The sequence below is a fragment of the Colossoma macropomum genome, unplaced genomic scaffold (assembly GCF_904425465.1).
Source record: "Colossoma macropomum unplaced genomic scaffold, Colossoma_macropomum, whole genome shotgun sequence".
In the NCBI taxonomy this organism is placed as follows: Eukaryota; Metazoa; Chordata; class Actinopteri; order Characiformes; family Serrasalmidae; genus Colossoma; species Colossoma macropomum.
The window spans coordinates 757650-774627 of record NW_023495247.1 but is presented as its reverse complement, the minus strand read 5'-3'; the positions used below and the strand labels follow the sequence as shown (position 1 = coordinate 774627).

The 16978-nt window shown below is 40.4% G+C and overlaps 1 protein-coding gene across 1 annotated transcript in view; it reads left to right on the top strand.

Annotated features, from left to right (window-relative positions):
• LOC118801239 (exocyst complex component 6B-like) overlaps positions 1–16610 on the top strand; it is a gene marked incomplete at its 5' end in the record, with an annotated part of 63730 nt that extends 47120 nt beyond the window's left edge. Inside the window, 3 exon segments of the mRNA XM_036561428.1 lie at positions 7070–7182; positions 9963–9974; positions 15047–16610. Of these exon segments, the coding sequence (XP_036417321.1) occupies positions 7070–7182; positions 9963–9974; positions 15047–15173 (252 nt within the window).
• Between the last annotated feature and the right edge of the window lie 368 nt (positions 16611–16978).

Below are 16978 nucleotides of genomic sequence, written 5' to 3'. Positions count from 1 at the left end.
TTCTTAGCACTTTAGAATTTATTATAATTTGTGCATTAAATGACATGTTTAGGAATACCCTGCATCTACAGCATCTCCTTGGAATGTCTTTCCCATGCTGCCTGACTGGCACTCTCCTTCGTCTATTGTCCGCACTGTTCTGTTTCTTCGCTCTCAGTTGGGACGCTCGTGACCACTGCACAGCTCTGACCGTTCCAGCGCACTGTTGCCCTAGCGATAACTCTGCCTTCACTGAATGGACAGGAAGGTGAGCGAGAGGCCACGTCTTCCCCAAGTTAATTCATACTCCCCTGTGTCAAGCACTTATTAATTAACAGCAATTCCTCAAAACCTGGGTCAGAACATGCCTAAGAAAATAGGATTGCTGCAGTACAGTTCACCCTAAGCTTCACACATCAGGCTGTTCTGCTGTGACCAAGTTGGTACACACAAGGGAAACACCTGCTACATACAACTTAGTGATGACCGGTTACCACCGTGAGCACTTATATTCCCTCAGTTCCTTATATCTACCAAGCATTCTTATAGATTGCATTCAGTCATGCTGACCCACTTTTTTTAAAAAAAAGTGGGGCATCTCTGACACTGTTCCCATGGCTGGTTGTACTGGCTGCCTCTGTTTAGAACTTCTTGACCGCCACTCTGCTCTGACCGCTCTGTCACACTGTTGCCCCAGCGATAACTCTGCCTTGTCTGAATAGACAGGAAGGTGAGAGGGAGGCCACGTCTTCCCCAAGCTAATTCATACTCCCTCTGTCAAACATCCATGAATTACAGTCTGCAACTGCACTAAACAAGTGTCAAAACAAACCCAGCAACCACATAGAAGGGCATCCCTTTCCCCTTGTGACCATGAAACCATTATATTTTCTGCAGAACCTAAATGGGTGAACCGGCATGGTCATATTCCAAGACCACTTGCTTCCAAAACTCTGCCTATTCTTGTGCTCCTGTGTTGTACTTACATTCCAAAATGCTTTCTTTCCTTTGTGTCCTGGAATTTCTAAGCTTTTTGAGGGACTGTGTGTTTTCATCCATTTTATTACATGATTTAATTTGTTCGTTTATAATTACAAAGTCTGTCTGTTGCTTAAATGCATCCATAGTGACCATATAATGTATCATATGACCTTCAATTTCTGTGTGTGTGTGTGTGTGTGTGTGTGTGTGTGTGTGTGTGTGTGTGCGCCTTTGAGGTCTGTGTGACTTGTTCCAACCACACCAATGCCCTGTCGATAACTCTTGCTAGTCTGGAAAGCACAGGAAGGTGAGTTTGGGGCCGCTCCTTCCCCAGGCCGAGGCTATACCTCCTCAGACGGAGTGGCCCCAGGAAGACGGCTGTTTTCACTCGTTCCTGATGCAGCTCGCTAACAGAGCGAGGAGGTCTGATAACACAAGAGTGACCCAAGCTGGGGTTCAACCCAGAGGCACAGAACACTAACACCAGCCAGCCTACTGCACTCTTTGCGCTTGGCTTGGTTGGACATTTTGCTGAAGATGACACTTATAGAGCGCATGTGGTCCATGGGTGCATACACAAATTGCTTGGTTTGCAAGAACCATTCTTAGTTAAGCTTTGTGAGGTCAGAGAAAAGATTCTTGGCTTTCTGGGGCCCTTACAGTTAGTTCTTTTTCTAGTATTTGTTGCATTTAGAGGAGGCAGATTTCTGCAATGAATAATTTTCTGATCAGGTCATGCTTTCCACTCTGCCATGCAATATAGGTCAGAAATTCTGCTCTGCTAAAACCACAGAATCCGCGCTCATGAAGCTAAAGTCAGTCATCCTTTCTGCAGACTATTTCCCATAATGTAATTGTGTAACTTACTGTGTAGAGGAATGTTTTATTCATATTCCTTTCTCTTCTTATTTTCTCTCAGTCTCTCTCTGGAGTTAGTTTGTCTTTTGATCAGAAGTGACAGGTGGGTCCCCTAGATGAACTGGACTGGAGTTAAGTTGAAATACTTAACTTCGTTGTGTTTTTTTCCCATTACCTCTACTTTTCAGTCTTCTAGATTCTCTATCTTTTTCTTCTTCATCTTGTCTGTGTTGTCATCATCTTTGTTGTCTGCCTCATCATGGCCATCATTTTAGATTTTTTTTCTTTGTGCTTTCTCTCATTTTAAGTGACTCCCTCTTTTGACCCCTTTAAGGGTTTATCTCATTGAGAATGTGGAGTTTCCTGACAAGGAAAAGTGCATTTCAGACTATAGATAAAGCCTGTTGGCTGATTGTACTACCCCTCTGTAGTACTTTCACTGAGACTGAGCACCTTGTTGTGTTTGTGAGTATTGTTTTGAACCTAGCACAAGAAGATTGAAGCTTGAACTGTGTCTGAGCCTGGATAACCTTATTGGATAACCTTTGACCGTGCTGCTGTTTTAACTGAAATATGGCCAGCAACACTGGGAGCCATGCTTCCTTCACTCTAAGCCCTGATAATGCTTATCATCACCATCCTACCAGACCTTCATGCTGAGTGATGCTTCTGTCTTCTTCCTCCTCTCCTCCTGCCTTTTCCTCTCTTGTCTTCCCTTGTCCTTGTGTTGGCATGGCCCACACACAGATAGTTATGCTAAGTGCTTCCACTTAGCACAGTCCTTTTTCTCGGCTCCTTCTAGTTTCTGCCACTGGCGGCTATCTGCCCAGGTCACTGTTTTGATAAGATTAAGCCTTGCCCCTTTGGCCTTGCACATAAACATCAATTCAGCTTTGTAACAGAAAAAGGCATAAGCTGCACTGGTATGTTGACTAGAATGTTGATATTAACAAGGTGCCAGGAAGAGGTTTGGGTTTGAAATTATCCTGTTGCATGACATGGTGACAAGAGTTCAGATGGTGTCAGTTCTTAAGTCAGTCCTCAAATTGACAAAGTAAAAATTCACATCCTTGTTTTTTTATGGTTTATTTGAAATAAACCATCAAAGGAATTTTTTTCAGCCAAGGCAAAAGCTATTTTTTGAAGACTCTAGCATAGAGCTGCATTATTTAAGGTCGAGATATCGGCTTGAAAGCACCAGTGGATATCAGACTTGATTTTCAAAGCTTTGAGTACTTATGCTTTGCTCTATATTTCTCCCTTGCTACTGTTATTCTCCTGTTATTCCTGTTCCAGACTCTTATAGGAGTTCTGGATCTTTTTAACTGGAACTATTGGTACCTCATGCTTGATTATTATACACAATAGAGGTATTCTGTCTTAAGTATCTGGATTGGATTTGTGTCGTTATTCAGATTTATGGTTCTGCACTCAGCACTGATTGCTGCGGTTCAGATCACACTGCACATGATTCACCCCGCATTTTGAAAGATGTTTGTAGTTGACTGAATATGAATTTGTTTGGTAAAATTTTCAGCTTTACCGGAACATCTGGGCCTTAAAACACCTGTTTATAGTGTATATAGCTACCTGAACTGTTCTTTTTTCTTGATTGGCCCCCACATCCTTTCTCTATGTTCCTAGCATTGTTATAGGGGTTACAGGTGGGGGTTTGTTATTGTTTGCTCAAATAGGCAGATCTCTTTATTCCCTGGTGGTTATAATCGTTGTTAACATTGTTTAGGCCTGTGCTCAGCTGAGCTTGGCCTGTGAAAGCCCCTGGGTCTGCCGGCTCAATGCCAGAGAACGCACCAAACAATACAGAGAGGCAGGGGCCGGCCAGAGGTGAGAGGGAGAGATGGAGATGCAAGCAAAGATATTTGATGGAATGAAGGAGACTGAATTTTTGGGGGGTTAAAAGATATGAATAGAGAGATTGTCAGAACTGAAGGAGGGAATAGGAAATACAAGTGTCACTTTGTTTCCCAAAACATATGAACAGGTATCATTATTGTTCAGCATATTGCCTTTTCCATCTTGTCTGCATGTACAGACCAAACTGCAGACACACCACTCTTTTGTTATTTTTGCTTCTAAATATATTTTAAGATTGAAGAGAGAAGAGTAACAGCCCAAATTGTTACAAACAGAAGGGCTGCAGTCAAAGCTATCAGGACTTGAATGCAACGCAGTTTGAAGGAAGCCCCTGCACTTGTCCTCGGTGACCTTATCAAGTCATATTGAATATTGATATATCATCGGTCAGTTATTCATGAGCTGTGCTCAGTAGCTGTGCAGATGAGTACTATATTACTAAAGCATAGGTAGTCATTACGTAACCCTTTTTTTTGTTGTTCCCAGAAAGTGTTCCTTGATTTATAAATGCAGTTGAGCTGCAAATCAAACCTTGTGTTTTCAAAGCACCACCAAAAGAGCAACAATTCTGGGAGAATAAAAACAGAGGGTCAATTCACCATCCTCCCCCAAGACTATTAACGAGAATAGTAATTCCCCCAGCGTTCCAAACAAATAAATACAGCAGTCGGAATAACCATTAGGAGCCCTTATCCAAACGCTCAGCTCACAGAAAGTGAGAGGGAGAGAGTGTGCGAGTTTCGGGGTGAGAACGGGGGCACGAGGGAAACAAGGTCAACACTTCAGTGTGCAGCGTCATGTTTTTTTTCCCCCCTCTTTCTTTCTCCCCATCATTCTTTCTTTTGGAAGAATGAGAGGAAGTGATAATCCAGTGCCTGTCCCCTTCCCCCCTCAGCCTAGCCTAGTGTTTGTTCAGCCAGAGAGGAGAGTGAGGCCGATAACACCACCGCGGGGTCACCGAGAGGTGAGAGAGAGAGACAGAATGAGAGCGAACGAATAGAAGTTCATGGGGAGGTGAAGGCGGAGCGGTGAGAGGCAGAGCAGAGAGGTGAAACCTGGGTCATGAATGTGTGTGACGAACCAGCCAGCGCCGTATGGAATGTGAGCATTTCTGTGTGTGTGTGTGTGTGTGTTTGCGGAGTTACAGATGACGCTGGTGGTGCATGGCCCCCTTCTTCTCTTCCTCCTCCTACTCATCATAGTCTTCCTCCCTTTCAGTCTTGCGAGTTGTTGTTGTTCTCTTCTGGCGGTCAGGATGCACAGAGCGTGCCTGCAGGAGAAAGCAGAAGAAAGAAATCTGAAAGCGATACGCATGCAAATCTTCTCACTTATCACACCCAGGTGCTTATCTGCCGCCACACTAGTGCACTGTGGTCTGTGTCTCTGTGTCCCTGTTTTCATGTCTGTGTGCTTGAGGTGGTGTCATGAGAGCAAGGAAACAGCCGGCAATCTTTTGAGGTTGCTTCCTTCATACTCTGTGCACTCGATCAGAAATAGGGACTTCTGTTCATTCATCTCGCTCCATCTCTCAAAAGTATACACATATAAACAAGCATATTTTCGGCACTGGATATGGCCCCTTTTCTATCTGGGGGATGAGCTTGGCCAAACTAGCTGTGAGGACACCGAGGTCTGGACCTCGGTAGTTTACGAAGGGTTTTTCCCTTTTCTCCATTCATGAGATAAAATGTAGAAACAACACCGTTGCAATAATACAGTCCACTGAAGGGTGCAGCCACAGTATCTCTGGCCTGCCCAGTTAAATGGGGTCTGAATATTTATTATGCCACAACTATATAATGTGCAGTGACAGGTTCTCAGCTGACCTCAGAACAGCTGTGGTTCAGCCCTAGAATTAACTGCCTGCTCTGTTTCTCTGTATGAGCCGCTACACAGCCCTGAGTACCAGAGTGACTTTGACTTCTTGAAATGTTCAGGTATGCAGCACACATGCTATAGGCTAACATATCACCATGGTAAAAAAAAAAAAGGAAGAGTTTATAAGCATAATTAACAGATTATGCTTGTAAAATGCAAACTCCACAATTTGTGTTTTTTTAATATTTAGAACACTTATAACTAAATCAGCATGTTTAATCTACTTCAGGTAGCTGCTCAGTTTAGGTTGCAGGCTGCATAGTCGTCTACATTAAGCTGTATTTTGTTACCTACACATAACACACTACAACCAGCAGGAGAAAGATCACTATTAACTAGTATGTTGATGGTATAGTATCATGTAGCTAACGTTAATAAGAAATCAGCAGGTATGTTAGGCTGTGTTTTGTCTTTTAACTGTATGAGTAGCTATCTTTCCTGTTAGCTGAGGTTCGGTATAGACAGCCTTTTATGTGTGTTTGTGTGCTTTTCCACTAATCAATGAGGACAGAGATGCAAAAGAGAAAGAGAGGGAGGGGTAAATAAAAATAAAATCAATTTATCGCTTGAGTTAGTGTAGGTTTCAAGATGTATTTTCAGCTGAAAATAAACATAAATTAGTTAAATGATTATTTAAATAAACTTAAAGAAGTAGAATTTAGACACCAAATATGTCTCGGCTGATTGACTAATTCTGGAGTAAGTGGAAAATTGTGTCAATTAGATTTTACTTGTGTTGCTTTAAGACCAATAGTGAACGTGTTGCCTGAAATTACACATATGTAGTTATGCAGTAAACAAAAAAAAATGAACCGGACCATAATAATTTATAATAAATGTTTTCATGTGGGAAGGGGGGATATTCTAAAATAATTTAAATCCTTATATAGGTGTTATCAAGCATTTAAGCACTAGCCTGCATCAAAATGTCTGAGTATAAAAGATGTGCATTCAGTCAGGTGTGTCTAGATTTTTGACTAGTACAGTATGTACATCTGATACAGCACTTCACTGAATCACTGTCTCTGGGTCAGTGTGTGTGTGTGTGCGCGTGTGGAATGCGCTGGGTTGTTGATAGGGGTGCTGTGCTGAAGGTAGCAGCTTTTGAAAGGGCCTCAGTGGGTCAGTAGCTGTTTGGGTCAATCGCAGGTCATTACCGGGTCAGGCCTGGGTCATAGGCGGACCAAAACATCCCGGCTCGCAGGGTGAAAAAGTGTAAATGGCTGTTCTCTCTTTAACCTCCCTCCATTCTCCTCTAATCCCCTGCTTTGTCATGTTCCTCTCCCCTGTGCCTCCCCAGTAATCTAATTTAAGAGGCCCTGCTCACTTATGTAACACTGGGGAAAGTGAACTGAACTGCTGAGCTTCAATAATGCCAGGGGGGGGACTGATGCTGTCATACTGAACTTGAACTGCTGTGATGAACTTCAATGACTCTCTCTCTCTCTTTCTTTCTTTTTCTTTCTTTCTTTCTTGCTTTCTTTCTTTTTCTCCCTAGCTGTTAGATCTCTTTACCCAGTGGGACTGGTCTACGTACCTTGCTGATTATGGACGTCCTACCTGCAAGTACTTGAGGGTCAACCCACATACTGCCCTCGCCCTTTTGGAGAAGTGAGTCGCACACAGCCTTGCTATGGTCACAAAGTCATACACTGAGTTTAGTAGATACACCTACATTGTATTGTCACTTATTTACCATTTTATCAAAAACACCTGCCACATAGGTGCACTTTGTAGGTCTTCTATCCTCACTAGCGGTACCCAATCCTGGTCTTGGTGATCCACAAGAGAGAGTTACAAAGTTTAGTTCTAACTAGGGATGTAAGTAATTTAGAGATGACCATTAATCGACAAATAAACAATTGTTTGACCAATGTATTTGGCAAAAAAAGTTTGGTTTCCTTAAATATATCAACAAATATTTCAATAAATATAACAGTTCCAATTTGAATAGGCAGGTTTATCATTCCACTTGAGAAATGTTTTCAAATCATACACATAAAGGCAGAACGGGCAGTTGGTTCCAATAGCATGCAGCTAAAAATTGTGAAAGGACACTTTTCAAGAGGCCATAACACAACTACAGCGATGTACCATATAGAAAGCAAACATCCACAAGTGATAAGACACTTTTATATTTCGTTGAAGTTTTCCCAAAGCTGATATGATATGAGAAATTCACGAGTCTGCAAAGTTATAGAGAAGGATGTGATGGACAGCGTCGGCTTTCAAGAACCACTGAAGTACACAGAGCAAAAGCTTGCCCCAGAAAGGGCATTCTTGTTATTTTTAACTTGGCTATAAAAGAGTAGTAAATATGACTTTAGAAGTTTAGAATGTAGAACAAATCAACTTTTTGGTTATATAATCATGAACATATGGTAGTTATTAGCCCCTCAATTAAAAAAAAGCCAGATTTTTACAAAGGGTGTTTAAATATGGTGTACTTCACATGCACGCTTATTTCTGGCCCCACTTGTCAGTACCACGTTTCATGATCCATACATTTTTTTTTGAATATCTGCATATGCACAGAATTCAATTGATGTGTACACTCATAAGTGTGCGTATGTTTTAAGTACAGCAGCTTCCATCTAAGTAGTTAATTAGCAAGCTCTTGAACTATGTGTTTTAGAGCGGGAAAACACAAAAATCTGCAGGGCAGGGGGTAGTCCAGGACCAGGGTTCGGAACTTGTGCTCTATCCCATCCATCAGTGAAAAGGCTTGTAGTGGAATTAGTGTATAAAGTGCAGCAGCATTGCTGGGGTTTTTACATGCTGTATACACTTAATGGCCACTTCATTAAGTGTATGATCAGAGACTGTGGCTCATCTTTTACATGCACCATTTGTGTTGGTCTTTCTATAACTCATCAGTGGTCAGTTTCTGACCACAGGACCACTTCTGGCAAAAAGTTTTGCAACACTTTACAATGAGATGTAAATGGTAAAAATAGAAACTATCATTTTGATTTTAATAAGTTGTTTATATTTATTACTAAATGGAGAGGTAATATCTCAGTTAACCATTGATTAATGGTAGTAATGATATCTAGCATTTTGTTTTAGATTTTATTAAGGAGTTTATTGTGCTCATTACTGTGACTCAACACTTTGAACACTAAGAACTAAGCACTAAAAACAGTTTATTGAAGTCTATAATGTCAAAAAATGTCAAATAAGATCTTACCTTACCTTATACCTTATCATTCACAAAAAAACTATTAGGAGAAATATTAGACCATTAAATCATTAACCAAAATGTCATGTTAACATTTTAATAATCGTTTACATATAACAACTCAAATGCTTGGTAAAGATGGCAGACGGAAAGATGTATGATTCAGTTGCCTAAACTGCTCCTGCCCTGCATGTTTAGGTGTTTCCCTGTTCCAGCTAATCAGACTCCAGTTTCCCAAAATCATCTTAGAGTTAAGATCATCTTAACTGGTGTGGTGTTCAGTGTAATACTCACTCTACTGTGTAACAATAATCTGTGCTACATTAGGACTCCAGGCCCCATGGTCTTTATGTAGATGCTCGCTTTTTCTATTCTCTCCAAGTAGATGCTAACACATTTCTTTACTTCTAGTGTGTTAGTTTTAAAATTGTGTTATGTTTATATATATATATTTATATTATCCAATTCTTTTTGACTGTATTACCAAATAATAATTTAATGTTTAATAAATTTAATGTTCTGTGTAACGTATATTGTAAAGTTTTTTACACTTAAGAACAGCTTTATAATTACACAACAGTGTTTAATAAATATTACATGACCAATATGTTCTTTACATATGAATAAGAAATGTACTTTTTAAAATAATGTTTGTGACATACTCTGCTCTTATGCATTTCTGAAGTGTCTATGCAGTTGATATTTAAGACTTTATTTAATTAAGACTTAACCGTTTAGTTTAGTTTTGCTCTCTTACATGCTGTTGATTGATGTACTCTTATTGTAGTGTTACCAGTGTTTTTTGTTTGGCGGACTGTTCTCAACCCAGCAATGACATTGAGGTATTAAAAACCCAAGCAAAGCTGCTGTGCCTGATACACTTGTACCAGTATTGTGTCGGTGACACAGCCGTGCTGAGAATGGTCTGTTAGCTATAGTTATCTATACCTATAAAATAGCTGATAAGTTGCACATTGCAGAAGGGATACAACCTACAAAGTGCACCTATATAGTAGGTGTACCTGATCAAAATGGCAAATATTTTACATACACACACTGTTTTTCCCACTGTTGACAGAAATTTAGATGTGTCTCCTCAGCTTTTTCATACTTCTGTATTGCATTTTTCATATTTCTGTCTTCTGCCACTGGCCCTGTCTCACTCCATATTTTCCCCTCTCTCATCATTCGCTCTTCTATACATGAGCAGGATTTCTCGAGCGTGAGTACTCTGCTCTCTGCATGGTGTGTGTACATGAGAAAGACTGGAATGCACTAATATACTCAGAAATGCAGACTCCAGGGCTGGCCCGAACAGCGTTTTACAGGCTTTGAATACTAATTGGTATTTCTGGTTAAGTATCAGTTCAGAATATAGGTTCAGTAGGCAGTTCAAAATATTTCCAGTAGGCAGTAACAGTATATTAATATTTAGGATGAGGTGCTGCTGCTTGCATGCTGTATTTTGCAGCGGTTTTAGCCCTCTCGTTCAAATACTGCTTGTATCACTTGTATCACTTACATTCATGAATCATGTATCTAGACACCAAGGATGCAAAAAATTAGAACTATTGTTTTGTTTATCCACACAGTTACTGTTAGTTTATTTAGTCTTTTTCATATATTTTATCATTTTTTTTTTTTATTTTTGGGTAGTTCACTGAGGGTGACCCACAGGCTGAGTTAAGTTCAGTCATCACCAAGCTACAGAGAGTGAAGCAAAGGACCGAGGAACTTTCAGAGCTGCAGGCTTAGGTGAATATGAGGAGGAGCACCCTAGAAGTGGCTTAGCAGGTATCGCACTTAGCTGGTGCAGGCTGTCCTCCTGAAACCTTAACCAAGTTCAGAGGACACAAGCTGCAAAGCAAAGGGACCGTCAACACTTTGATCACGTTCACTGGCGTACGTAACTAACGAATACTCGAGTATTCCGATTATTCGGACCAGCCCTACTAGTTGTGTAGAACTTTATGCACAGCAGTGAGTCAGCGTTTGGTTTTGCATGTGGAATTATGGAGTAGTGCATTCTTTTGTACTTTCTTATCTGTAACATGTTCTTATGTACTAGATGACATGATCACTCTCCAGTTTTTTTTTCCTCACTCCTTTATCCTCTCCTTCTCTGGAAAGATTACACATTCTCTGTTCCCTGTGGTACACATGCACATGAACATTCACACAAACATGCTCCAGCCTGATCCCATTTGAGCTGCACTTACCCTGGCCTTACCCTCTCGGTCCCCAGGGCTCAGTGAAAGTGATCTGCATTACTCACACTGCACTGCACTGGCACCAGTTAGCAGACTGCAAACCGGGCAGATCGTGTGGGTGTGTGTGAGAGAGGGAGAAGAATTACCTTTCATTTTGGAGTGTTCTCTGGAGATAAGGCTGTTAAGCCATTTTTAAGTGGAAAGAAAGAGGAACTGTATCTGTACATACGTTACCCATCAAAAGTTTGGAGACACCTTGCCTTCTTTTGAAACATTTCTAGTAATTTTTTAGATTTCATGGTTACTTCAGTTAAGAAACAGATAACCCGCAAAGGTTTACTAGCTTTTTATTATAAAACACAAAATACAGTACTGTGCAAAATTCTGAGACTACCCTTCATTTATTAAGTGCATTATCATTTTATAGCATCAGGGGAAAAAACGTAGAAGTTGGTTGCATTTTTTTTTGCTGTTCACAATCCATGTAATCTCAAACACATTCGGTGATGTTGAATTCTGGGCTCTGGGGTGGTCAGTCCATTGGTCTGAGATCAACAGCAGCTTCTTTGTTTGATTTGCAGATGTTCTTTTTGTCTGTTTGCTTTTCTCAGTAAGGGCTTTGTGACAGCTACACATCTTTTCAGACTCAGTGTTGTCTGCTCAAAGTGGAAGGATGGACAGAAACACCTGTGGATTTTTTTTAGATCTGTAGCAAGTGTGGACTTGATTTTCTCCTTTCTCTCAAAGATTTAAGTCTTGACCTGGTAGTACTTTTATCAGTTGTTCAGTTTTGCTGTTTTTTTAAAGGCAGATGACAAATGGCTTCATGTTTAACTTCTCAAGTGTCCAAACTTATATTACACATTATGCATTACATAATTCTATAATCTAATAATAGCTCAGCCAGTTTTTGCCTTAAAGTTTAAGGCAAGCTTTAATAGTAATGGTATAATATGCTTGGGATTTTAAGTGATTCATATATTAAGATATTAACCAAAGGCAATAAAAATGTAGTTATTTACTAAAAACATTTTGAAAAACTTTTAATGAACAGGTGTATATCGAGACATTAACAGGAGGCTCCTTTGTTGGAGGATATGGAAAATAAACAAAGAAGCAAAAAAAGATGAATATTGTATTAGACCAAAATATGTTTTTGGGTTCATGTGTCTGTGAGGATTGTAACAGTCTTTAAGTCGGTATATTAAGACTTTGTCTTGATTTGAAAGATGAAATACTCCACTCTGTGATTTCAACAACCGAAGATACACATCTAGTTTCCTTTCTCTTCATCCTTGTTTGGAAATACACACACACACACACACACACACACACACACACACACACACACACACACACACACACACAGGGCTACACACTCTCAAACACAAACATCCCATGCTAGGCGATGGTGATAGCTATCATACCCATGATAAGAGGCGGCTGTCTGTAATCATCAGACAAGTTCTGTGGCTACAGTGACACTGTCATACGTCCATAGTGATGGCTATCTTTTCTAATAACCCACAGCCATGTCGAAGATAAGTTATGTATGTGAATATAAGGACATGGTGATTGGGTAGAAAAGATAAGGGTTTGTTATGATACTTAACTTTGCTTGTATTGAGCCTATAAAACTGCCTAAAAAAGTAGGCTATCATGCTAAACCTACTTAAACCCTCTACTACCCCACAGGAAGAAACATCCAGCTAATGTCATCACATTACACAACATGAGTGGTATTTTAGGATAGATTTATTAGAAGACTGAATCAGACTAATTTTTCTCCTCTATCTGATCCAGCATCTGATACTCATCCATATCCACACACCATCTCTAACTTTTATAAATCTTAAATTTAAAGTTAAAATAAACTTAGTTTATTATAGGATAATATTTGGTTCTTTGAAAAAGCCATGATCAGTGATGATAATAAACAAAATAATAGTGATTTATCTTAGTTATACTGTTTTATCTTGTTGTTTTGAATGAACATGTGACAGGACCGCAGAGAACATTGGCTACGTTTACACAGCAGGTAAAAGTGGCCCAAATCTTATTTTCTCACCAAATCTGAATTTTTTGTTTGGCTGTTCACATTATCTTTTAAATGTGTCCTGTATGCGACATCAGTCTGAACCGATCACGCTCCTAAACCAACCCGCATGCGCAAAAGAACAATGCTTCATGTGGCGGCTCATCCTGAGGTAAATAATCATGACGGCCAGCGAACGCCAGTCACTCCCGGAGCTTTCAGTATCATCTTCACCAGCATCACAGGAGCAGTTCTAAAGTTCCAATGTTGACAGCTGGGCTCATCCCCCACAGTGTGTTCGAGTTTGCCGTAAAAAGGGCTCGATATTCGTCCACTTCTTTGGTTCATGTCCTCTGATTCTTTAAACTGTTCTTTGACGCTGCAGCCTCGGCCTCCTCCTGCTGCATTCGGCCGTTTCGTTCGAAACCTCTTCAAACACGGAGCGGTTTGGATGAGTGTCTTCTAGTTTTGGTACTGCAACATCAGCCTAAATGTTTGAGTTTCAGCAGCCCGAAATTATGATGAACGTCGAGTTGGACTGACGCAAAAGTCGCATGAATTCCGATCTGGCTGTTCAGACTGAGTCGCATTGCCGCAGATCGGATACGTATCGGATTTCAGTACCACATATGAAAGCGTCTCAAATCGGAATTGAAAATGTCAGATTCAGTGCGTTTTTTCCTGTTCACCCAGACACACAGATGACACATCTGTGTCACATTTGAGGAAAAAGATCGGATTTGGGCCCGTTTTACCTGCTGGGTGATGATGGTTGAGGTCAGGTCGGACCAAATTTTGGGTAAATATTTGGACTGAATTTAATGATGTGGTTTGGGTCAGGTTCATACAGAATTTTGACGGGCATCTCTTGTGCTAGCTGCATTCAGTATGCCAAATGTTAACACGTTATAAAAAATAATATAAAATAATATAAAATACAAAAAATAGTTTCTTGTTCAGTGATTCGAATATTATTGTTTAGAAATTAAGACATTCAAAAAGCAGAAATTATTATAATGCCCATAGCTAACACTTTATGAATCAACAGTCAATGTGCATTATCTTTTAAAGCAGTATTCTTGGTGGCTACAACTGTTAATGGGCTCTAAACATACTTCTAACTCCAAAGGGCTAGAGAGGAGTTTGCAGAAACTGTAGTTCCAGTTGGCCGTCTAGAGCCACACCATCCTGCGCTGGCTCAGTGATCTCCATGGTAGCCACTAGTGTGGGCAGCTGGCACAGGATGCCGTGAGCTTAACAGAATCACCATGCGGAAGTGCTTTTGGGGGTGCTGGGTGGAAGCACCATGCGGAACTGCTTGTGATACCCTGTACTGGTGGTCCACCTTCTATCACCAGACCCCTGTGGAGTTCTAGTCAGCTCCTGTCTTTTGAGGGCTTTATGGGGACGCAGCTCCTGTGACCAGCCTGCCACCCAGCATGAAACTAGAATTGAACCTGGTGTATCCTCAGCCCCTCCCTCAAGGCTTTGGCTCTGAAAGCAGGCTCCGAAAGAGTTGAAATCAGTAAAGGGATGGACCTTGCCACAGACTGTCCTATAAAATGTCTAAGGAGACCACTCTTATTCTGCCTTAACTCTTCAATGAGTGCCTCATGTCACTAGCAACCTGTCTTCCAATTTCCCCCCTACATGTTTGTCCTTTTCTTTTCCTTTTTTCCTAAAATTTCATTTTCTTCGGTTTCATTTTTCCCTTGTTAGAATGACGGACCTGTAGAAGATTCCATAAACACTGAGAAAGCTGTATAGCTTTTCAAATGAAGTTCCAGAATCCCTCATATTTGATAAGTCATTAAATTTTGATGCTGAAAACTTATCAAAACTGTAAGAGATACAGTATATTTGGTATTTAATACCTCCTTGATGCCTCCCCCCAAAAAACTTAATACTGAATGAAACATTGTAAAATACTTTCTGATGTCTAGCTCAATCTATACTGTCTATTATTGAATAAAAACAAATTATGAATGACAATGACCATTTTGAGCGATAGTGTATTTTTGTTATCTAAAATCCTCTTTCTCTCTTTAGGATGAAGGACACTAGTCGGAAAAACAACATGTTTGCTCAGTTCCGTAAGAACGAGCGCGACAAACAGAAGCTGATCGATGCAGTCGTCAAGCAGCTGAGGAACCTCATCGCTACCCACCAGTCCTGAGTCCACTGATTGTTATGTCAGCTAACCCCTGCATGTCTTCCTTGACTGGTCAGCTTTTCTGACAGAGCAGACTACACTGACACGTCTTTATTGGTGATGGGGGGGGCTCTTCACAGTTTAACTGTAAAAGACAACTACAACAACAAAAAAAAAGTTGCACTAACATACATGAGTGCCATGAGTCTTTGAAGACTAATATGTGCCTCACCCTGAGGTGTGCCTATTATGCCCAGACTGTTTTGCCATCCTGTGCAAATGTCTTACCAATATAACTCAGTGCCCTCAGTGTAAATGAGACCTCGAGTTACCTGTCTTCCTATATAACTATCTAAGCACACCATAGAGTTGCCAGATTGAGTTTTCACCATAGCCATTCTTTTGGTTCCCTTTCTTTTTATGTTTCAGTGACACTTTGGTTGACAGCTCTCCATACCTACCAACAGCACATTTGCCAGTATCCATGTATTTATCTATTTGGACCCATACTTTATAGATAGAACTAGACTGTTACTTGTTACAATGCATCCTAGAAATTGTAGTCTTAAAATACTGCACAGTTCTGACTATTAGTCAAACTGGAACATGTAATAGTCACTCTTCTACATTTAGTAGGCCTTTAAATAGAACATAGGGCAGGAATGAAGTTGCAAATCAGTACTGTTTTTGCTTTAACCTTACCCTTCCACAGGGACTCAATCTACTACTGGCATTCTCCATGCAGTGCTTATGCAGAGACCACCTGCCAGATCTAGATAAATCTCTTTTTGCTAAGGGAAAGCAGACAGCCTTTTGCAGTCTTCCATTTCACCCATGTGTTTGTGTTTGTTTACGCAACTTAAAGTGGGTGAATACTCATCTGAAAAAAGTGAGTGTGAAATTGCTGTACTTAAATGATGGGTTTTCCTCCCTAGTGTTTTCTCACATAAACGTGGGTGCAATTTTACTTGCCTTTCAAAGAGGGAAAGAATTAGAACATTTTAGTTAAAGAAGGGGAGTGTAGTTCAGTTTTTAGTGGTTTAGTGATATAAACCCTACACCTTTATAAAGGGATACAAATATAATCCGAAACTAAAGGGAATTTTCCTCTGTTCTCTCATCTTAAAGGAGACAGTTGTGGTGTTAGAATGAGTGTGTATGAGTATGTTCACCGTTTTCTGGTTGTGCTGTTTGTGCCTTGACCTTTTTTTTCCACCACAGGAATTGATTTAAGTGTTCTGCACTGCACCTAGACTTGGTTTTGTGACCAAGCCATGGGAATGTATGTGTGAGGAAGAGAGAGAATGACGAGCCGTAAGAATGTGTGTCTGTGTGTGAGTTTATGTATAGAAAAACTTTATTCATTTTGGTGTTGATGGAGACAGGTGCACTGTACAGACTGTAATGTTAAACCACTAATGAATGACCTTACAATACTAATAAAGTCTAAAATGCCAACAAGTACAGGATGAACAAAAGAAGTCACAGTTGTGAGTAAAGACTCTTACTTTGTAATATCCAAGTACACTGTATGTCAAAAAAAAAAACAGTCTGTACTTTTCTGCGAAGGCTTTCTACTAGTTGTTGGAACATTACCGTGAGGATTTCATTGCATTCAGCCACAAGAACATTAGTGAGGACAGGTACTAAAGTTGAATGATTAGTTCTAGATCACAAACTCCGGTCCAACTCATCCCAAAGGTACTGGATTGTGCATTATCATGCCAGAGAAAGCTGGGGTGCTTTATACCCTCTGGTTGACGCTGGGCATTAAGCATGGTGAACTTGGGCTCATTTGTGGCTTATCCAAAGCATCCAATTCCGTTGAC